Below are 22,665 nucleotides of genomic sequence, written 5' to 3'. Positions count from 1 at the left end.
TAAGCTGCCCAAGGCTATGGCTTTGGTCGGAGCAAACAAGAACCGGGCCAACAACAACACACGTTTCAGAGTAAGCCATGGAGAACTAGAAAACCACAGGCAAATATGAAAAGCTCCAACATATTCTTGGGGATGTAGAAGGCTGCGCAAATGTGCGTGCCTGGGAAAAACCTTGGAAAGAACACCCCAGTCACTCACCTCTGGCTGACCTTGAGGCCCTGTGTACCCAGCAAGTGAAAGCTAAGCCCGGTCAGGCATTCGAATTGCCTGAGGTTTGAATGTGTGCCTTCAGACATAGTTCTCCTTGTCAAAGGGTAGGAGACATACAGACAAGGCGTTTAAGGAAATCTTCAGACCAATAATTGACTCACCACTAAATTATACTGAACTAAGAATGAACCCTAGAAACCAGACTTAAAAATAAGAACATTGGAAAAAAAAAAAGAGGCTAACAGAGATCTCAAGGGCTTTACACTGCAGGGAATAGAGAATCTAGAGAATTAATTCAGGAAAGTCATTAAATAAGCAGCAATAGACCAGGCCAGTGGTGGCGCAGTGGATAGAGCATCGACCTGGGATGCTGAGAGGACCCAGGTCAAAACCCCAAGGTCGCTGGATGGGCTCAGACTTATCCAGTTTGAGTGCAGGCTCACCAGCTTGAGGGTGGGATCACTGACATAATCCTATGGTCATTGGTTTGAGCCCAAAGGTTGCCGGCTTGAGCAAGGGGTCACTGGCTCAGCTGGAGCCCCCTGGTCAAGGCACGTATAAGAAGCAATCAATGAACAACTAAGATGCTACAACTACGAGTTGATGCTTCTTATCTCTCTCCCTTCCTCTCTCTCTCTCTCTCTCTCTCTCTCTCTCTTTCTCTCACTGAAAAAGAAAAAAAACACAGCAACAGCAAACCTAGAGAGAGAGGATTTGATTTCAAGTTGATACAATATATTATGTTGTTAAATGTCTAATTTTGACAAATTTTACAAGATATGTAAAGAAACAGAAGAGTATGCTACATACCTTGTAAAATAAATAGCCAACAGAAAGCATCTCTGAGGGGGCACAGATGTTTAAATTTAAGTCAGCTATTAGAAATAAGTTTTTGAAAACTAAAAGATGCCACGTCTAAAAAAATTAAAGGAAATTGTGACAACAATGCCTCACCAAGTACAGAATATTAACTAAAAAAAAAAAAAAAAAGAAATTACAGAAAAGAATCAAATAGAAATTCTGGAATTGAAAAGTACAACTACTGAAATGAAAAATTTACTAAAGGGTTTGATACCAAATTTGAACTATCAAAAGAAAGAATCAACAAACTTGAAGACAGGTTAACAGAGATTATCCAGGCTAAGGAAAAGGATGAAAAATGAACAGAGCTTCAGAAACCTATAGAATACCAAAAAGCATACCAATATACACCTAATAGGAGTTCTTATCTCTCTCCCTGTCTCTATCCTTCTCTCTCTCACACACACACACAAAAAATAAAAATAAAAAAACAGAAAAAGAAACAAACAAACAAGAACAGCAACCACAAACCATTATACATGTGTCCTTGAGCCCATCAATGACGTTGGCTGCCATGTGTACTTGAACCATCAAAGAGTCTCCGGTGTTGCTGTCGGAGAGTCATCACTTCCCTTTGTACCTCTCCCAACCAGGGTATACTGTTTCTCAGTAAACCTTCTAGAACCTTTGCCCCAGACATTATTCTTTTCTAGGGGCTGCCTCCCTCTGACTGCCCTGTACCTGCTCCATTGCTGTCTCCCTCTCACCCCACTACTCGGGGCTGGCATTCAGTTGGCACTGGGCTGTTTTCTGGCCAGACATGACAATAGGGTAGGTGCAGCGATCCGCCCAGGGCAATGGAAAGAGGGGGTGGGCAGGGTCTGAGCCTTATTCTTGGTATTCGGCCCTCTTCTGCTCTGCACTGCCTTTCACAAAGAGAGAGTCATCTGACCGCTTTCTGCCTCCCTAGCGGTTTCCTCTTCGTTTTCGTGTTCAGCTCAAGGATGCATCAGCCTCCCTCCCCCCACCCCATCCCACTCCTCCCAGGGACAGGAGCGAGAGGCCCCTCCCGGTTTGCAATCTTGAGGGAAACCTGAAGTTAGCCTTGTTTGGAATCCTGGCTTTGCAGTGGCTAAAGATGAAGTCAAATCTCCAAGTCTCCGGTTTTTTTTCCTATATATATAATGAAAAGTTTGGAAGAGATGAGCTCAAGTTCATCTCTTGAGCTCATGTTCGAACTCTAAAATTCTGTGATTCCGTGCAGTAAAGGAAGAGGCGGCTGGTAAGAGACATTGAGATATTTTAAGACTGCAGTTTCCAAGGAGATAAAGAGACATAATGGGGGAACACCCAACGAGAGAGAGTTATTAATAAAAGTGGATGTCACGTTTAGAGAGCAGGATGTCAATCAAGATTCCAGGAATGAGGAGACGGGGGAGGACATTGGCAGAGGTCCCCACGAGGAAGGGAAAACCGCAGCTTGAAAAGGGGTTTGGAGAAGAATCAGCAAGTGAAAATGATAAACACCTTGAGGAGATGCAAAATGTTCTTCTCAATTTCTTATTAAATATTTCTGACAGAGCAAAAGTATGCTGAATAATTTACTGAACACTTGTGTCCACCATGCCCAACCTAAAAAACAGTACTTCTTACCAATATATAGTAACCCTCTCTCTACTCTACTACCACCAAGAGGTAGTAACCATTAGGTAGTATCCTAATTTGTTGTTTATCATTCCCAGTAGTTCATTACACGTTTAATACCTATGTGTGCACTCAAGGGGCAATGTTTTCTCAACGACACTAAGCATCAGAGAAATGCAGACTAAAGCCACAATGACATATCACCTCACACCTGCCAGAATGGCTTTCACTAATAAAGCAGCACACAAGAAGAGAAAAGGGAACCCCCCTGCACTGTTGGTGGGAATGCAGATTCGTGCAGCCATTGTGGAAAAGAGTATGGCATTTCCTCAAAAAATTAAAAGCTGAACTGCCTTATGATCCCAGCTATCCCACTATCCCACTTCTAGGAATATAGCCTAAGAATCCCAAAACACTAACTCAAAAGAAGATATGCACCCCCATGTTTACTGCAGCATTGCTTGCAATAGGCAAGATCTAGAAACAGCCCAAGTGTCCATCAGTGGATGAGTAGATTAAAAAGCAGTGGTACATATACACAATGGAATACCATGTGGCTGTGAAAAAGAAGGAAATCTTACCTTTTGTGACAGCATGGATGGACCTGGAGATTATTATGCTAAGTGAAATAAGCCAGTCAGGGAAAGACAAATACCATATGATCTCACGTATATGTGAAATCTAATGAACATAATAAACTGAGGAACAAACTAGAAACAGAGGCAGAGTCACAGGGTAAAGCTGGACAACTGTCAGGGGGAAGGGAGAAGAGGGGACGGAATCAAAGAAGGTGACGGGATTAGCTGAAAACACATTTCATAACACGTATACACAGACAACAGGGTAGCAATGTCCAGACGGAAAGGGGGTGGAGGTGGGGGCCAAGGGGGCGAGATGGGGGTGGAAAAAGACTTTGCATGAGGCATGGGGGGCACAGTGCAGTGTGTAGAGGATGTTATATTAAGTGGGACACTTGAAACTATGTCAGCACTATAAATTTAAAAAAAATTTTAATCCTCAGTAAAATTCTAGCAAACGAAATACAACAAGTCATCAAAAAGTTTATATACCATGGCCAAGTGGGATTTATCCCTAGAATTCAAGGTTGGCTTAACATACAAAAATGAATCAATGCAATACACCTTATTAACAGAATGAAAGAAAAACCACTACAAAGAGAGAGAGGCAAGCATCAACTCATTATTCTACTTAGTTGTGGACCCACTGATTGCTTCTCATGTATGTCCTAACGGGGGATCAAACCACAGCCTCAGTGTGCAGGTATGATGCTTTCTCCACTGAAACACCTGGCCAAGGCCATCAGTTAGTTTCTTTATGAAGCTCTGTTTTCAGCTTACTTCCAAATATCCTTTTAATTCTTAGGAGGAGTACAGCACAAACTGGTTTGATGCCTGTCAAATTACTTTCCTCTTCCTGGAAACACAGCTCAACTATATCGCCAGCCCCTTGCATGTGACGGTTCCTACCAAAGGCTAGGGCCCAAGAGAGATGATGGGTTTGTTCAAAGCAGAAGGACCTTTCTTTTTTAAAATTTATTGATTGTCTTTCTCTCTTCTCCCTTCCACAGCAACCATGGAGGTCATGGAGCTGCAGAATGGAAAAGGCTTAAACCCTTCAATGCTTGGAAAAAAATCTCCCAGGAGAAAAACCCGCGTGGGAACCTGTTAAGCTACTGAGACTTAGGGCTGTTCGTTGCAGCAGCTAATACAATACAACAGTTATTTGCCACATAACTACATTTTTGACTAAGGATAGACCACATACAACACTGGTCCCTTAAAATTATACAGTCAACAGTTCAGCACGTCTAGGCTAATATATGTGTTTGTGTCTTGGTTTTTAACAAAACCATTTAAAAAGTAAGAAAAAAGTTTAGGTAGAAAAAAAAACTTATAGAATAAGGACACAAAAAAGGAAAACATTTTTTGCATAGCTGTTCAACGTGTTTGTGTTTTAAGCTAAGCCTTATTATCAAAGAGTTGAAAACTTCAAAAGTTTTTAAAGTAAAAAAACTTACAGGAAGCTACGATTCATTTATTATTGAAGAAAGAAAAATATATTTTATAAATTTCGTGTAGCCTAAGTGTGCAGTGCTTATAAAGTCTACAGCAGTGTGCAGTGAGGTCCTAGGCCTTCCCAGTCACAAACCAGCCCCCCCACCTCACTGAGCACAGCACCCATCCCGCGGGCTCCGTTCATGGTCAGTGCCCTGTGCAGGGGGACTGTTGTTCATCTTTTGTGCCATATTTTTACTGTACCTTTGCTATGTTTAGAGCTTTTTAGCTACACTAAGACCACTGTGCTACAGGTGCCTAAAATACTCAGCACAGTAACATACTGTACAGGTTTGTAGCCTAGGAGCAATAGACCAGACCATATAAGTGTGTATCTAGGTTTGTGTTCACACACTACAATATTAGCACAAGGACAGAATTGCCTAACGATGCATTTCTCAGACATATTCCCCATCGTTAAGTGACACATGACTATATTTAATATAGTTTGCATGATTCCACTCATGTGAAATGTAAGACATATATAGAATGGAATACAACGTAGATAAAAAATAGTTTTCTTGCTTAGACCTGTGGTGGCGCAGTGGATAAAGCGTCGACCTGGAAATGCTGAGGTCGCCGGTTTGAAACCCTGGGCTTGCCTGGTCAAGGCACATATGGGAGTTGATGCTTCCAGCTCCTCCCCTCTTCTCTCTCTCTGTCTCTCCTCTCTCTCTCCCTCTCCTCTCTAAAATGAATAATAATAATAAAAAAATAGTTTTCTCATATTTGGTACTTTAACTGCGTGCCGAGCACCATGCTGGTCTGTATGGCAGGATAATATTTTTTGAGATATTAACCTAATTTTTCCCTGATCTTTCCTCCTCCCCCCCTTTTAAGCTGATAATTGTCTTGGAGGACAGAAAACAGAAAATAAATCTATTGGTTTCCAACGACCTACATCCATTAGGAGATTTTTGCTAAATGCCTCTGAGGCGAGTATCAGGATAGCGGAGGTGGCTGGCTGGGGAGGGGGGATCAAGGGGGTTGGGCACAGACTTCTTTGAACCTCGGACAGCCCTGCTCTTGCTGTGGAGCCCCTGGGAAGACGGTGAGACCCCACAGAGGGTGGTGGCAGATGATGAAGATGAAGATTCTCATGACTCTCAAGCAAGCTTCAGAGAAAGCGGCCAAAGAGCTTCCAGATGTGAGGGGCACACAGGCACAAAAGGCTGTCGCATCCGCATGCACCAGCCTGGCCCGGACCAACTGATGCCACGGATGCAACCGAGGATGGGTCTGTATCCTACGAGGTCAACCTGGTGGTTCGAGAAACAGAGAGCCTCCTGCTCAAGGGCTGGCACGACACCGCCCCCCTCAAGGAAGAAGGGAAGCCCCAATTTGTTTGTGCCAGGCTCTAAGGACACACGAGGAGGGAAATACACCCCTCGGAGGAGCTTACCTTCTTTATTGGTGTTCTTGTGTGGGCATGGTGAGGGGGTGGGCGGGTGTGTCCCGAGTGGGCTGGGAGCCATACTGCGGCCTCCGCTGAGCCCACGGGACTGGCTGGAGGCGGCGGACTCTGGAGGAGAGGCTGCGGGGTGTGCGTGGGGGAGGGCGGGGTTGGCAGCGCCCCCCACCAGTCTCCTTCTCCCAGGCCAGGATTTAGGGCCTGGTCAGGTGGCCAGCAGGGGGCGCCAGAGGACCGGCAATGTCGCGGTGCCGAGCTCCGGACACCGAGGGTGCTGGGGACACCCACCCACCGCAGCCCCGCCAGGGAGAGCGTGCAGAACGCAGCTGGGAGCAAGGGGGGGGGGTAGGCAGCAGGGAGCAGGGCTGTTACCTCCCCGAGGACCCGCCTCACACACAGGGTCTCAAATGCAGACGCTGAACCTCAGGCCAAATGAGCTGATGTCCAACACCCTGAGGGTAAAGGAAGGCAAGCCCTCTTAAGGGAAACACGTAAAATACGTGACATCTATGGTACCATGGTTTGGCATGTCTTCATATTGTTACTATTCTGCCAACCTCAAAGGCTGGCGTCCGTCACCCTCCAAGGGTCTTGCCCCTGGCCCCCTCTGTAGTCCGGGGAAGGCCTCTTGAGTCCCCTGGCTTTCTGCCTATCCCTCCAAACGCACACCACACACCCTTCGCCACCACTGTTCCCAGCTTCAGGCCGGCTCCCCTCCACCCACAGGTCCCGAGTTTCCTTCTGTCTACGCCCAGCCCTGCCTCAGCCAAGCACCTGCCTGCTTCTCTCCTTTTCTTCTTGACCATCTGTCCCAAGCCAGCCTCCTCCCTCACCCTCGCACACGCCTGCACCCACCCTCCGGAGGGAAGCCCTAGGAACAGGGCTCCCCCACAGGGCACCCCTCTACCAAAGCCCTGCTTCTCGGCCACGGGCGCCCGGACCCTCCCTTCCTGCCCTGGACACCAGCATCTAGGCAGGCCCAACTTCTTCCCAAAGTTCCTGAGGAATAAATGCGGGAGCAGAGAGTAGGACCCCAGCTAGAGTGGGGTCAGGGGTCAGAAGGCAAAGCCTGAGTTCATGTGTGGTCCATAGAACCAGGTGACCTGTTGCTAGGTAACCAGATCTCTGGTCACTGCTGATCTCAGCCTCCAGCCATCTTCCCAGGAGTCTCTCGGGCACATACTCTCTGCGGACCCTGAAAATCCAGCAAAAAAGAGACACGAGAGCCCCACCCCCCACTGCTTCACTGTGAAGATTCGGCTGCCTGGGCCGGTAGCTCACTATCGCCATGAGTCTGGGCATCATGGAGGAGGAGGACTTGGCCGAGTACTTCCGGCTGCAGTATGGGGAGCGGCTGCTACACCTACTTCAGTGAGTGTCTCGGGCCCTGGCTGCGCCCTCTGTGCCGGGGACCTCCCTAACCCAACAGTGCCCCCCCCTCCAGCCCCTCCTACTCTTTTAACCCAGTCTCAAATCATCCTGCCCCACCCCAGCACCTGGCACCCCCAGGCCCCCACCCCCAGCACCCTGCCTCGCCTTGCTCCCGGACATCAGCACAGCCCTCTCTCCCTCTCAACACGCCATTCCCTGCACCCAGATCGGGATGGGACTCCCTTCCCCCCATGGCCTTCTGTCTCCACGGCTACTCCCAGTCCCAGCCTGCCCAGGCCCCTCTTGGCCATGTCTTGCACAGGAAGTTCCCCCACATAGAGGAGCAGTCAGAGTCCCCCTCTATCCAGCTACTGGAGAAGAAAAAGGAGGCCAAGATCATGCACCACGCCATGTTGCAGAAGAAGGAGGTCTGGGACAGGGGGTGGGGGACGGGAGTGCCACAGGGACAGCCCTTCCATTTGTGGCCGTGGCTAGCCGCAGGAGTCCTGGGTCTTGGTTCTGTGTTCTCTGCAGAGACAGAAATGACCCGAGCCCTTGGTGGGGGGGACACCAGTGTCCCAGGATACTCTGCTCTGAACCAGGCAGGGGGTGGGAAGTGGGAGGCCTGGGGACAGAGGCACCTAGGCAGGGGCTGCTGGGGCCTTCCCTGGTCCCCTGTCAGAGACCGTCCTGACCTGTTGGCTCCCTGCACCCCCAGACATTTCAGCGTAGAATGGAGGCTCTGAACCTGCGCTGGGAAGAGCTCGGCATCAAGGAGGCCCAGCTGAAGTCCCACATTCAGAAGTTTGAGCAGTTCATCCAGGTAGGCAGCAGGCCAGGGCCAGCCACCGCCACTCCTCGTCTGTTTCTCCCCCTCCCCCTCCCCCTCCCCCTCCTCCCTCCCCCTCTTCCTCCCCTCCTCCTCCCCCTCCCCTCCTCCTCCCCCTCCCCCCCTCCTCCCTCCCTCTCCCCTCCCGTTCCTCCTCCTCCCCCTCCTGTCTCTCCTCTTCCTCCTTGCTTCTGGGACTCCTCCCCTGGGATCAGATGTCTCCTCAGTGCTCAGCAATGCCTGGGGCTTCTCCCTCTATGTCCTCACTTACTGATGTCTGTGATTTCTTGTTTATCTGTCAGTCTCCCCTAGATTTCTGTTTACCGTTTCCTGGCCAATACCTGGTACATACCATTCACCTGATGAATGAATGAATGAATGAATGTGCTGCAGTCATGGCCAGGCACTTGGAGATACAGAAATGAATCAGACAGGGTTTTAGTCCTCCCAACTCACCCCACCCACCCCTCCTAACACTGATGGTCCAGGGAGGGAGAGGGTGGTTGAAGGACCAGGCACCCGAGTGCATTCTGAGACAATTCCTCTCAATGGGTCCTTTGAGGAGTGATTTTAAAAAATCCAGATTTCTCCAAGAAGAAAGGGCCTGGCCCCGCCCCACGGAGTTGTCGCTGGCTTCTGTTGGGGGCTGGTCTTAAGCATCTTCGGTCTTGCTCTGTGCCTAAACCAGGTGGGAAAAGAAGCTGGTGGCCCGGGCATTTCTCCAGAGGTCCAGTGCTTCTTACTGACCAGAGAAGAGCTAGGGGAGTGATTGGGGCAGCAGGAAATGCAGAGTGAGGGGTTCTCCCAACGGCCACCAGAGTCCAGCCACTCAGAACCCTGGAAGCCTTGCTACAAATGCAGGCTGGGGACTCCCCTCTCCCCGTGCTATCAGCAGGCCTGAGGTCGGACCAGCAACTACATTTTTAAAAGTTCCTCAAGGGACTGCGAGGCACAATTGGACTTTAAGAAAAAGCCACGGGATTAGGGCCTTCTGGTCCTCTCCTGGGCTTCGGGACACAGTGCACATCCTCTGTGCCTTCCCACGTGCCTCCAGATGCCACCACCACCCGTGCCCATCCGGTGGCCTCACGGAGCCCCTGAGGAGGGAAAGGAGCCGCACAGTGCGGTGTGAAGGGTGGGCTCACCCTCCCATCTTGGGGGTGGGCTTTACAGAAGGAAGGAGAAGGGGGTCAGCTGGCTGTAGCTGAGCCTCGTGTCCTTTTCTGGGCATCGTGTCACCTGAATCTCCCCTGCCTGAGTCTAACGCCAGTCCTAGTCGAGCTACTAGCACCTGCTCTCTGGGAGGCCAGGCCCCCCGCAGTGGGCCCATCGCCTCGCTCACTTCCCTGTGACTTGAGCAGTCTCCCCAGCTTCTGGGAAGAAGAAGGGGCCATTGCCTCTCACTTCTACAGTTGGAGAAATCGAGGCACCACGTACCAAACTGGGAGAAAAGTCAGCCTTCTTTGCCCACGTGGATGGTCCCTGCCCGTCCTCGGGGTGACCTGAGCTCAGCAAACGGAGGCCCTGTGCGGGAAGGGGGGGGGGGTGTCGGGTCACCCACCTGGGCCCAGGGAAGGCAGGGCGGGTGCCGACAGACCCCGCCTCCCCGGCCCCAGGAGAATGACCAGAAGCGGATCCGCGCCCTGAAGAAGGCCAACAAGGAGAGAGAGCTCCGGAGGCAGCGCGTCCGGGAGGTGGCCAGGGCCAAGCAGGAGATCGCCGCCCTGCGGCTGCGGCACCAGCAGCTGAGCGCCAAGGTGCAGGACTACTCCGTCTTCAACAAGTTCCTGGAGAGGGTGGTGGAGACCTCCGAGGTGAGTGGGACAGCGGGAGGGCCGTCCTCAGCCCCACCTCCCCTGCCCCGGGGCCTGGGGACCCTCCGCAGGGGTGGCCGCCTCATTCTGAGGACGTGCATCCAGCTCTGGAGGGCAGCTGGAAAGGCACCTGGCGAGGTTGGGACTGGGTGCTGTGTCCCGGTGTCTGTGTGAGTGACGGCCGGCTGTGTGAGTGACGGTGGGAGGGTGGTGTGTGTGTCGGAGGAGTGAGGTTTCTCTGGCAGCACCAGTGATGAGTTCTGCCTGCCTCTAATCTGCTTCCCCCGTCCCTGATGTTGCTGTTTACTTGAGAGGAAATGAGGAAAGGAAGGGAGAGAAACCCTAAAACACCCGATCTCAGGCGGAGCTTGAGAGCTTAGCGTGTGCTGGGCCCGGACTCAGTGTGGCCCACGTGACTTTGTCCAGTCCCCTCGTTAGCCCCCAGAGGAAAGCCACCCATTTGGTGACCACTATGGGAGAGGGAACAGAGGCTCAGCGAGGTTTGGTAAACCACTCAGGGCCCCCAGCCTGGGAGGGCCGGAGCCCTGGCCTCTGACCGCTCCTCTGCCGCCCCACCAGGCCTCTGACGAGGGCTCTTCCCAAAGGCGCCCGTTGCCAGAGTTCCAGGAACTGCCCCACCCTCTTCCCACCCGTGCATCCTGCAGTCCAGCTGACCCTTGAACAACACAGGTTGGAACTGTGTTGCTCCACTTATAGGTGATTTTTTTTCTCCAATAGACAATTTGAAAAAAACTCCTAGACGAACCATGTAGCCTAAAACAGATGACATACATTTACAGTCTCAATAAAGACAGCACAGTGTCATAGATGTATCTTCCCTTCCGTATGATGTCCTTAACAACACTTCCTTCTCTCTAGCATACTCCGCTATTGTAAGAATACAGCATAAAATCCCTATATCACACAGAACCTGTGCTAGCCAACCGTCTATGTGATCAGCAGGGCTTCCGGTGAACAGCAGGCTAGCAGCAGTTAGGTTTCGGGAGAGTCAGAAGTTAAAAGCGGCTTTTCCACTGCCCGGGGATCACCACCTCGAAACCCTGCATTGTTCAAAAGACAATTGCATTTGACACTGTTGACACTTCTCCTTTAAACACCCTCTGCCCTTTCCGCTGTAACCCATTCCCTCCCTCTCTACTTTTTTCCTGCCTCTGGTCCTTCCTCCTCAGACTCTTCTGGGGGGCTCCTCAGGCTAGCTCCTCCCTTAAGTGTTCCTCTGGCCTTTGTTCCAGACCCTCTACTTTCCTCCCTGACCAGTCAGTTCCCTGGGCCTCCCGTGGACGCCGCCAGGGTCAGTGGCTGCCCACGCTGTTTCCCCCGTGTGGCCACGCAGGCAGGACCCCTCCCAGGGCAGAGTGGGCGAGGAGGTGTGCCCTCTCAGGTGTGGGTCAGTGTCTGTGGAGGCCGCAGAGAGACAGGCTGCACAACTTTCTGAAGTCCTGACCTAATTTACGTAGGCACGCGCCCCGAGTCCGTGTTATTTTCTTTATTCTAAGAAATCTGCTGAAGTATTCGTTTCATAATGGAGGGGGGAAGGGAAGACTTCTTTATTAAAGCAGCAGGTGAACGATAAGATACGGCTCAGATTCAGAGCTGGTATAATGTATGTCTTAGATCTGAGGGCGACTGGCCTGTGTGTCACCGTCCTATGTCCCCCTCCTGAGCCCGTGCCCCTGGATCTAACTTACCAAGTGCACAACTCATCTCATCTGCTGCCTGCCGTGCCCAGGCCACCCGCCACCCGTGTGACCGGAGCTGGTGAATGGCATGCCCCCCCCACGGGCCCCCACCCACCGCCTTCTCCAGAACTTGAGCCTCCTCCTTGATTCTTCCTCCTCCCTCATTCCCACAGCCATCAGTCAACAGATCTGGTCTGTTCTGACTCCTGAGTATCTCTGGAATCCAGCCCCTGTCCCTTCCCCATCCAGACCACCAGGGAGCCCCATCTGGAGTTCGACTCGGCATTATTCCTGGCCACCAGCCTGTCCGCCATTCTACAGCCGGCGCGACCCCCTCTGCCTCTGCCTCTTTCTCTCTTTCATTCTTCCTGTATTGCTTTCAAGACATTTTAAGCATACTGAAAAGTATCGCAAAAGACAGGGTAGCACCCAAGTACTCGCCACAACTTTGTCAAATCTTCATGTTTGCCCTAATTCTTTCTTCTTTAACCAAACACTGCAAGTAATTGAAATTTCTTGTGTGCCCCCTTCCAAACTCATTCTTCCCCCCCCCCAAGGTAACCACATCTCTGACTTCCTAATTTCACATTCACATGGTTTTTTGGGGTTTTGTTTGTTTGTTTGTATTTTTCTGAAGCTGGAAACAGGGAGAGACAGACAGACTCCCGCATGCGCCCGACCGGGATCCACCCGGCACGCCCACCAGGGGGCGATGCTCTGCCCCTCTGGGCGTCGCTCTGTTGCGACCAGAGCCACTCTAGTGCCTGGGGCAGAGACCAAGAAGCCATCCCCAGCGCCCAGGCCATCTTTGCTCCAATGGAGCCTGGGCTGCGGGAGGGGAAGAGAGAGACAGAGAGGAAGGAGAGGGGGAGGGGTGGAGAAGCAAATGGGCGCTTCTCCTGTGTGCCCTGGCCGAGAATCGAACCTGGGACTTCTGCACGCCAGGCCGACGCTCTACCACTGAGCCAACCGGCCAGGGCCCACATGTTTGTTTTTATTGCTTGGACAACATATTACATATTCATTAGCTACGAATAGTACTGTACATGTCCTTTTGTGACTTACCTTCTCTGATCAATATTTTTTTAAACCTTTTTTATTATGGAAATTTTCAAACATCTACAAAAATAGAATAGTCTATCAAATGCCTGTTACTCATCATCTAATTCCAACAATTATCAACTCATTGTCAAATCCTCCAAACCTCCCACCTCTGCTATTTTGAAGCAAATGACATTTTTTTTCCCATCCATAAGTATGTCGATTTGTAACTCTAAGAAGAGCTCTTTTTAATAGAGTCACAACACCATTGCCATACCTAGTAAAAATCGAATAGTTATGCCTTAATATCAAATATCCGGTTGATGTTAAAAAAAAAAAATACCCCCATTATTGCATATATGCTTTTTGGACGGTTGGTTTGTTCTAATCAGGGTCCAAACAAAGTCTCTACACTGCATTTGGTTGATAAGTTTTTCAAGGCACAGACATTCTTCTGCTGATTAAAATAAGCCTATCATAAAGGAGGACATATTCTATGGCTCCACTGATGTGTTTAAAAACAGGTCAAGTGAATCTTCGGTGACAGAAGTCACATTTCTGATTTCCCTGGTAAGAGGGGACAGAAGACCCTTTTAGGGTGCTCGAAATGTTCTGTCCTCCTTTTTTTGCGTATCACTAGAATACTACCATACAGAAAAGGACTTCATAAAGACAGTCTTTCCTTCATCAACTATTTCCCTATGTGGGTCTCCAAGAAGAAGCTAGTTAAGTGCTTGATTCTTTGTTACAGTTTGCAGAATAATGAGTTGGTTCTCCAGCACCCTCCAAAAGTGACCGGTAATGTTGTTACAATCATGAACGCAAGGATTTTTAACACGTTTCATACGTTTTAATCCTATGCACTTATTCATTCTGATAGTCAAAGTGTCCCATCTTTGGGTCCTGGGAGTCTCTGCAGGTTGGCACCTGAGACCTTTTGCCATCAGCATCTAGTTTTGGAGAGGTGCTTCTGGTAAATCTGATGGGGACCATTCATTCCAACTTGCATGCCGTCGTACCATGTGCTGAGTGCACTTTCAACGATATAAAGTTCTCTCTCTGCTTCTTAAAATTCTTCAAGGGATGAACTCCACACTCCTTCTCAGGGTTTACTGGACACGTTCTTACTTCTCCAGGTCGACCTCTCCCTCCCCACCTTGAACTCAGGTCATTCATACTAAACCTTCCTGAGCACCCTGAACGTGCCACGCACACCCCACCATCTTTCCCCAGAATGTTCCCTCTCCCCGTAATACTTCCTCGCCTTCCCCCACCTGCCCTCGCTGGCTCTCTTCCAGTCCTAGCTCTGGCCTCAGGTCAGCCATTCTTTCTCCCGGGAAACCTTTGCTGGCTGTTCCCACCTCCCCTCATGCTGCCTTGGGCGGCCCTGTCCGACAGAGCCAAATTTGGGGAGGGCTAGCAGGGCAGTTCCCAGAACACCAGTCTATCGTTGGAAATGTCATGAGAGGAACGAAGTGCTCCGGGAGTGTCCCCCGGGTGGCTGGGAAGCACACTTTGCTAAACCCTGGGGAGGTGAGCTGGCATCCTGGAACCGGTACTTACACCACCTTCTAAAGAGGAAGGGTGGCAGGGCTCCTCTCCTGCAGAGCAGGGTCTGCGAGTTAGGGCCCACGTGGCACGGCTCTGGACCGTGCTGAAGGAGGCGGCTGAGCCCGCAGGCCTCCTGCCCACTAGTACGCTCTCCAGCCCCTGCTGGGGGGAGGTCGCAGCAAACGGACAAATACCAGAAAGCACCGTGTTGCCGATCTTACCCCCACCCTGGTCTCCGCCGGGCCCCATCGCTGGTTGTAGATAAGGCTTATCATCTTGTGCTGCAACCGACTATTTACTGGTCCCGCGGCCTCCCCTCTCCACCACCCCAAGGGGTAGGCTTCACAAGAGCAGGGTCTGGCTGTCTTATCCCTGGCCTGTCCCTAGCGTTCGCATAGTTTCTGGCCTCTAACGTGGTTCCTGACGCATTCTTGTGGAATAAGATCATCACTGCCTTGAGAAACATCTCCAAGTGCAGCTCCTCCCCCTCTTATAGATGTGAAGTTCTCTCTCTGCTTTCTAAAATCTTTCAGCGGATGAAGTCTACACTCCTCGGGATTCGCTGAGCACTGCTTTACTTCTCCAGGTCGACTCTCCCTCCCATCTTGAACTCGGGTCATTCACACTAACCTTTCGGAGCATCCTGAACACGCCACGCATGCCCCACCGTCCTTGCCCGGGCTGTTTCCTCCCCCAGTGCTCAACCCTAGAGCCACCCGGGGCAGTTTTGCAAAATTCAGATGCCAGGAACTACTTCAGACCTGTTCATTGATCCAAATATCTGGGGGCGGAGCCTGCCAGGTGTCCTTTAAAAGTTTCTCACGTGATTCCAGCAGGCAGTCAAGATTGAGCACCCCTGGTCCAGTTGCGCGTGCCCCCAATTCACGGCCCACGGCCCATACCAACCCAAGAGGAACACGCAGCAGGACCGCAACGGCCTCACAGCCTCTGCCCCTTGGCCTTGGCCAGGGCCCGCCTGCTAGGCCAGGGAAGCTCGGCTGGAGTGTGGCGGTGGCAGGGGCTGCTGGGCTGGGGCCCCGTGGCTGCTGCACAGTCGCACAGTGACCCCGCGGCTGCCACACAGTGACCCAAGCCGCCCCCAACCCCCGTGCAGTTCGAGGAGATCCACGAGGTGATGGCGCGCTACAAGACGCTGGTGAGCATGCACTACGACCTCATGCAGTCCGCGCAGGAGGGCCAGGAGAAGATCGAGCGCGCCAAGGCCAAGCTGGCGCACTACATGGAGGAGAAGGACGACGAGATCCTACAGCACAACAACGAGCTGGCGCGCCTGCAGATGCGCTTCGACCGCGCCCGCAGCGACGTCATCATCTGGGTGAGCCCCCAGTCGGGGCAAGGGGCTCTCTGGGTGTCCTGGGTGAATGAGGAAGACACACACACACACACACACACACTTGCTGCGCTCACGCCCCTCCCTTTGCCCTTCGCCAGGAATCTCGCTGGGCACACATCCAGAACACTGCCGCCAAGAAGACCCTCCTGCTTGGCACCGTTAAGATGGCAACGCTGAACCTCTTCCAGATTGTGAGCAAGCAGCTGAAGGAGACAACTTATGTGTCCCTGGAGGACACGCACAAACAGCTGGACATGGTAAGAGGAGGCACAGATGCTGGGTGCTCTATGTCTACTGAACCAGGATGGTTCTTTTTTCTTTTTCTTTTTCTTTTAATTTTTGATTGATTTATTCCAGGGAGAGAGAGAGAACAACATCAATTTGTTGTTCAATTTATTTTTGCATTAATTGGTTGATTCTTGGATGTGCCTTGACCAGGGATCAAACCGGCAGCCTTCATGCATTGCTAAGATGCTCTAACAAACTGAACTACCCCATGAGGGGGCCCAAGATGGACTGTGATTGGTTGAGTGGAGGAATGAACTGAATAGAGCCCTGGTTCTCAAATGTTAACAGGATCAGAATCACCTTGGAGCTAGGGAGTATTGCTGGGCCCCATCCCAAGAGCCTCTGACTCAGTAGGTCTGAGGCGAGAACCATGAATTTTCATTTTCAGCAAGTCCCAGCTGATAGTGCTGCTCTGGTTCCACACGTAGCATTAGAGCTCAGATGCCACTGGCCCCGGTCAGTCCATACAGCAGCAGGAACCCACATATCTGGACAACACTGACCAACAGTGCTACCCTGCCAGGGCAAGACTGTAGATTCTTGTGTTATTAAGGATAGCAGTTGGCTCTGAGCTTCCTGGTAACCAGAAGGAATAGCAGCACGCAGTTCTGGTACCAAAATAAGAAAACATAACTTTTCCTCAGAAGCCTTTTCCAGCACTTAGCTCTTACTGAACTTTCTCAAGGAGGCTTCTGAGACACTCAGTGAATAATGTTCTCAACAGATCCCTGCAACAGATCCACAGTACCACAGGACAGCTTAGGAAAAGTGGTTCTGCAAAGGGCCAACACAATATGAACTCCATCTAGTGTCATGGAAGGTCCAGCCTTTTCCTGAATCAAGCCCAAACTGTCTGGGGCAGCATTTTCCAAACTGGACTGGGAAAATCCTAGAATCTCAAGATGTTAGTAAGTTTCTTATGGGGGAATAAAAGGACTCCACAGACTAATAAATTTAGAAAACTCTAAACTTGTCTTGGCAGTGGTAGTGCAATGGATAGAGTGCTGGCCTAGAATGCTGAGGTCGCCGGTTCGAATCCCTGGGCATACTCAGCCAAGGTACATAAGACAAGCAATCAGTGAACTAAAGTGAAGCAACTATGAGTTGATACTTCTCTCATTCCCCCTGCCCTTCTCTTTCTCCTCTCTCTGTAAAAATCAGTAAGTAAAATCTTAATAAAAAATAAAAATTCTAAATTTAAACTAAGTTAGATGGTTTTTTAATATAGGACATCACAGCCTGACCAGGCAGTGGTGCAGTGGATAGAGTACCAGCCTAGGATGATGAGGAACCAGGTTCGAAACCCAGAGGTCACTGGCTTGAGCACGGGGTCAATGACTTGAGCATAGGATCATAGACATGACCCCATGGTCATTGGCTTGAGCCCAGAGGTCACTGGATTGACCAAGGGGTCACTGGCTTGGCTGGAGCCTCCCAGTCAAGGCACATATGAGAAGCAGTCAATGAACAACTAAGGTGCTGCAACTATGAGTTGATGCTTCTCATCTGTCTCCCTTCCTGTCTGTCCCTGTCTGTCTCCCAGCCATGCCCTCTATCATTTAAAAAAAATACATGGGACATCACAGAGTCTTTGCTACTTTAATTCACTGACTCTGTTTCCTCTTTTGCAAAATAAGAATTATATCAATAATAGTACCAGTATTAGGTCTGACAGAATTGTTAAGAGCTTTGGATAGGCTGTGTAGTCCTATCTCCAGTAACATTCTGTAAAAGGAGAAGTTTTAGAACTGAGATCTTAGAGGTCATCTAGCCAACCTTTCCTCTCTCTTCCCTTTTTAAAGATGAAGAAACTGAGTCCAAGAAGGATGAAGCAATTTCTCCAGAGCTTCATCAGGACCCAGGTCTTCCGACTCAGAAGGGAACCCTCTTAACACTGTTACACTGATTTCATGTTCTTTAAAACAGAAGCTAGTGAATGGAATTTAAACTTCCCCCATGACTCAAGATTCTCACGATAAGCATCAGTTCTGGGTCCCAGGTAAACAACCAACTTGAAGATTATCAGACTGTGGAGAGCCATCTGCCCTGGCATGGGCCAGACACTGTCTGCTAAATGCTTCTCATCCCCAGTCTACTCAGAGTCCTCTCTCTCTCCTCTCCTCCCTCTTTACATGGTCAGCTTGTACTTCTTCCTATCTCTGTGTCTGCCTCTAGGAGTTCTAACTCCAGTGCTATTTGTTGCTTTTAGTCCACTGAACTTTTTTTTTTCTGAAAGAGAGAGAAAGAAAGGGACAGACAGGAAGGGATAGATAGGAGAAGCATCAATTCTTCACTGCAGCACCTTAGTTGTTCATTGATTGCTTTCTCATACATGCCTTGACCGGGCCAAGCCAATGACCCCTTGCTCAATCCAGCGACCTTGGGCTCAAGCCAGTGACCTTGGGTTCAAGCTAGCAACCATGGGGTCCTGTCTATATGATCCCATGCTCAAGGCAGTGAGCCCATGCTCAAGCTGGTGAGCCCACACTCAAGCTGGCAACCTTGGGGTTTTGAACCTGAGTCCTCTGCGTTCCGGGCCAACACTCTTTATCCACTGTGCCACTGCCTGATCAGGCTAGTCTACTGAACTTGAGCCTCCATGTCACCTAGAACAATTGTCCAATGCTGGGAAGTGGCTGGAAGAAGTCAGTCGCCAGAAAGTGGTGACTCCTTATAGGCTATGTCTGGACACGCTCTGCTTTTGCACGGGGTAGCCTGTTGCAGGGTAGGGTTGACTCTGGACCCCTTGCCTCGTTAGATCCAGCAGTACATCCAGGACCTGTCTGACATCTGGGCAGAGGTGAAGAAGAAGGACCAGCCGCAGATCCGGGTTTAAGGAACAGCCATGCACAGAGACTGAGAGAGACGCCCCCGGTGACCTTGCAGTCCAGCGCTCCCAGCCCGGCCCTCGGGGACCCCTGTGCTTTCGGCTGCCGGACACCTGCCGTTTCCCCCTCTGGCTTCACTTGTCCCATCCCTGAACATTAAATTCTATAAGAAGTTTGTTCCTACGTTCTCTTTTTGGTTATTTATTCATGGGGAAGAGGGTCCACTGCAGAAAGAACTCCCCAAAGCACCCACTCTTGAGAAGCTGGTCACTTAGGCTGCCCAGGGTCTAGAAATCAAATCTCAAGCCCAGTGGCTCCTGGGCATTGGACTTTGCACTGAGTAAGTATTTGCATGGGCAGCAGACTAGCAGGGTAAGTACCTGGGACCACTTTTTCTACCATTTCAAAAAAGAATTTTTAAGTTGATGTTTCTGACTGGGATGCGGAGGCTCACTAGAAACTATGAAGACAGCTTCCCACGTGAGACTTCCAACTCTTCCCTGACCTCGGGGCAAGTCCCACACCCCTGCCCTCTGTGAACCCTAAAACCGCAATAGGGTATGAGCAACACTAGCAGGAACGGCAGGCAGGCCGCCGAACGACAGCATCCGAGCATCCTGGAAGGATGGCTGCAAACCAGCAAAACTACCCCGAGAGCAGGGAAATGGGAGCCTGACCCTGAGGGTCAGAAACTCCACTGCGCGTGTCTAAATCCTCAGTGGCAAAAGTCAGGTCGGAGATGGACAGAGGAAGCAGCATTCACTGAACGTACATTTCGTGTCCATCATCCCGGGGAAAGCTCCGTGGGGCTCCGCTGTCCCTATCTTTCCTAACAGGCTACTTGCCCAAGGGCACGGGGACAGATGACAGGGTGGGGATTCGCCTTGGGTTCGCGTGCCCTGAACCTGGGCTCCCTCAGCCAGGCTGCTGTCCCCTGCAGAAAAGGCTGAGAAGCGGGCCTGAACACGGCTCCCTGTTTGCCCCCTAACCCTGTTATCCCAGAGGGCTTGGGGGTCCCTGTTACCTCCAGGCAGCGCTGCAGCCCGCCTTCTGGGCGCGCAGCCCCACCTTCTGGGCGCGCAGCCCCGCCTTCTGGGCGCGCAGCCCCGCCTTCTGGGATCCTTTGTACGCGCCACCATTCAGCAATGGTTCTCAGGTCAGCTCCCGGGCCAGCAGCAGCTTCATTTGGAAATGTATTAGAAATGCAAATTCTCAGGCGCCACCCCAGACCTGGGAATCAGAAAGTCTGGGTGGGCCGCACCCATCGGGGCTGTAACAAGCCCTCCGGGTCAGACAGACGCATGCTCACGTTTGAGACCCACCGCTTTATAGGGAAGCAGGACCTGGCTCCTTTCCTCTCCACCATGTGCAGTAATAACCTGTATCAGTTGGCTGGCTTGAGCTTGGGATCATCAACATGCTCCCATGGTTGCTGGCTTGAACCCAAAGGTCGCTGGCTTGAGCCCAAGGTCGCTGGCTTGAGCCCAAGGTCGTTGGCATGAGCAAGGAGTCACTGGTATGGCTTGAGCTCCTCCCCCTTTGTCAAGGCACATATGAGAAGCAATCAGTGAACAGCTAACGTGACTCAACTATGAGTTGATGCTTCTCATCTCTCTCCTTTCCTTCCCTTCTTTCTCTCTCTCTCTCTTAAAAAAAAAAAAAAGGTGTTGTGAAGAGTCACACTTATAATTCCTGTGGTAACACACAAGCTTATCTTAAGGCACATATGTTTACAAACGTATAATGCATTCTGATATTACTGCATTTTTCAGGTTTAAAAAAGGAGCCCAGACCTGGGACAGAAAAAATTCTGCGGATCTAGGCAGATTTCTTGATTACAAGCAAAGGCACACATCCACAAACTCATTCCCCAGCCCACAGAAGAGAGCAGAGCAAACCCAGAAGGTCCAGGGCTTTTTATAAGCCTGGGAGAGAGGGCTTCCCGTCAGGAGTGGGGGCGGACAGCAGTCACAGACAGACCCTCACTCCCCCCAGTCCCTCGGCATGTCCACCCTGCGTCCTGAGCCCACAGAAAGAGAAGCCCAAGGCTGTCCAGACGAGAGACGTAGGCTCCAGACACATGAGATCACGTTCCAATAACAGAATAGATTAAGAGCCGATTGGAGTTTTCCCAGACAGAAAAGACACCCGCTCATTAAAGCAGAAATAACTGATTGGTTCCAGAAATGAATGGTTCTTATCACCGAAGGCAGGAAGCAGGACCCTGAGTGTTTTATGGGTAGAAGGGGGCAAGACCTTCAGGAACTCACTCCCGATGCTAGAACACTCCATCCCCCCACAGACCTGTTAGCTCTTCCTGATAGAAAGAAGGAAAGGAAAAGAGAGGAAGACAGCCCCGAGGTGTGAAAAAGCTCAGCCTGCAAGCAGCCAGATGACAGACATTTTCGTGTCTGGCACATCCGCCATGTCAGAGACACAGCCCCCAAACAGCAGCTGATGTCCCAAAGCTGCTAGTGAGAACGGGATTGGAACAAAATGTTGAAAGCTTTTCAGAGTGATCTCTGTCACTCTGCAGTAACTAAGTGGCCCATGCTTCTGAGAAAGGATCAGACTCCTTTCTCTCTCATGACTTGACCCTCATAGCCTCCTTCCCAGACTGCAGGCTGGAGTCCCACATCGTATAGACAAGGTTTTCAGCCAGCTGGAGGGACTCTGGAATCTTCCTCTTCTCATTTCAAGCCATCTCAGGGTTGCTCATTCATGCACTTGAGCAAGCTGCCTCTCGGTGGGACTTTCAATACAGAAATATCTCGGAGAAGCGCGTGCGTGCGTGGGTGCGTGCGTGCGCGCGCGTGCGTAGCACGTGCTCAGCACCAGCGCCCCCCGGCCCCGCCCCAAGCAGCTTCTCTGTCCCTGGGAGGGGAGAACCCACTGAGAGTTGACGTTCTACAAAGGAGACTACTAACCAGAATTCAGGACTGAACGGTCATCTGCACTGGGAAGGACACGGATGAAGTACTATGGGGTCAGGGGAGGGAGAGTAACCGCCCTCTGGCCGAAGGTAATCAGAGGTCTCAATGAAGGAGAGGACAGTTGACATTCAACTGTGTTTCCTGGGTACCTACCACATGCCAGGCACTGTTGGGGAAGGGGACTGAGGATGGGTAAGAAAAAAGAATTAAAGTAATTTCCGGTTATAAGGATCTAATATTTATTGAGGCCTTATATTATAACATGCTGGCACTGTTCTAAGCGCTTTACATAGGTTGACGTGTTTAATCCTCCCAGCCCTTCTGCGAGGCGGGAGACCACGGAGAGGCCCATGCTGTAGATGAGGAGACCGTGTCATTTATCTACTGCTGCACAGAAATCCACCTCACCGTGAGCGGCTTACAACAGCAGTGATTTCCTTTGGTCACAGTCGGTGGGCCGACTTCAGGTCGAGCTCAGCAGGGACAGCTCCTCTCTGTTCCACAGGGTCAGCCGGGCTTTTGGCTGGAGCTTAAGGATCAAGATGGCCTTGCACATGCCTGGGCCCTTGGGGTTGGTTGCCCGCTGGGCACTTGGGCTCTCCTTCCTGTGACCTTTCTCTCTCCTCTTCGGCAGGAGAACTGGGACTTCTCTACACAGCAGCTGGCTTCCCAGAGAGCAAACACGGAAGCTACAAGTGACAGCATCAAGTGCACCACATTCAACTGGTCGATGAATGTCGTCTGGCCAGCCCTGACGTTGACACGGGAGGGGGGCAAAGTCACATGGCAAAGGAGACGCGCAGAATGAAAGCAAC

The 22,665-nt window shown here is 51.0% G+C and overlaps 1 protein-coding gene across 2 annotated transcripts; it reads left to right on the top strand.

The window, feature by feature from the left end:
• The first annotated feature begins 7,429 nt into the window (after window positions 1-7,429).
• On the top strand, window positions 7,430-18,978 carry CCDC42 (coiled-coil domain containing 42). 2 transcript variants are annotated; one of them, XM_066255538.1, is made up of 7 exons: window positions 7,430-7,512; window positions 7,835-7,940; window positions 8,231-8,335; window positions 9,958-10,155; window positions 15,562-15,783; window positions 15,900-16,058; window positions 18,848-18,978. In XM_066255538.1, the coding sequence occupies exons 1-7, from the start codon at window positions 7,430-7,432 to the stop codon at window positions 18,923-18,925; spliced, it is 951 nt and encodes a 316-aa protein (XP_066111635.1). In that variant the 3' UTR covers window positions 18,926-18,978. The 2 variants fall into 2 exon arrangements, with proteins under 2 accessions (XP_066111635.1, XP_066111636.1); XM_066255539.1 differs by lacking the exon at window positions 15,562-15,783.
• Window positions 18,979-22,665: the final 3,687 nt, after the last annotated feature.

The sequence above is a fragment of the Saccopteryx bilineata genome, chromosome 2 (genome assembly GCF_036850765.1).
Source record: "Saccopteryx bilineata isolate mSacBil1 chromosome 2, mSacBil1_pri_phased_curated, whole genome shotgun sequence".
NCBI classification, from domain to species: domain Eukaryota; kingdom Metazoa; phylum Chordata; class Mammalia; order Chiroptera; family Emballonuridae; genus Saccopteryx; species Saccopteryx bilineata.
The sequence above is the reverse complement of the archived record's forward strand: the minus strand, read 5'-3'. Positions and strand labels throughout refer to the sequence as shown.

Coding starts and splice junctions, on each gene's coding strand:
- CCDC42 (XM_066255538.1), top strand. CDS start 7,430: ATGAGTCTGGGCATCATGGAGGAGGAGGACTTGGCCGAGTACTTCCGG. Junction 8,336..9,957: donor AGTTTGAGCAGTTCATCCAG/GTAGGCAGCAGG, acceptor CCCCGGCCCCAG/GAGAATGACCAGAAGCGGAT. Junction 16,059..18,847: donor CGCACAAACAGCTGGACATG/GTAAGAGGAGGC, acceptor TTGCCTCGTTAG/ATCCAGCAGTACATCCAGGA.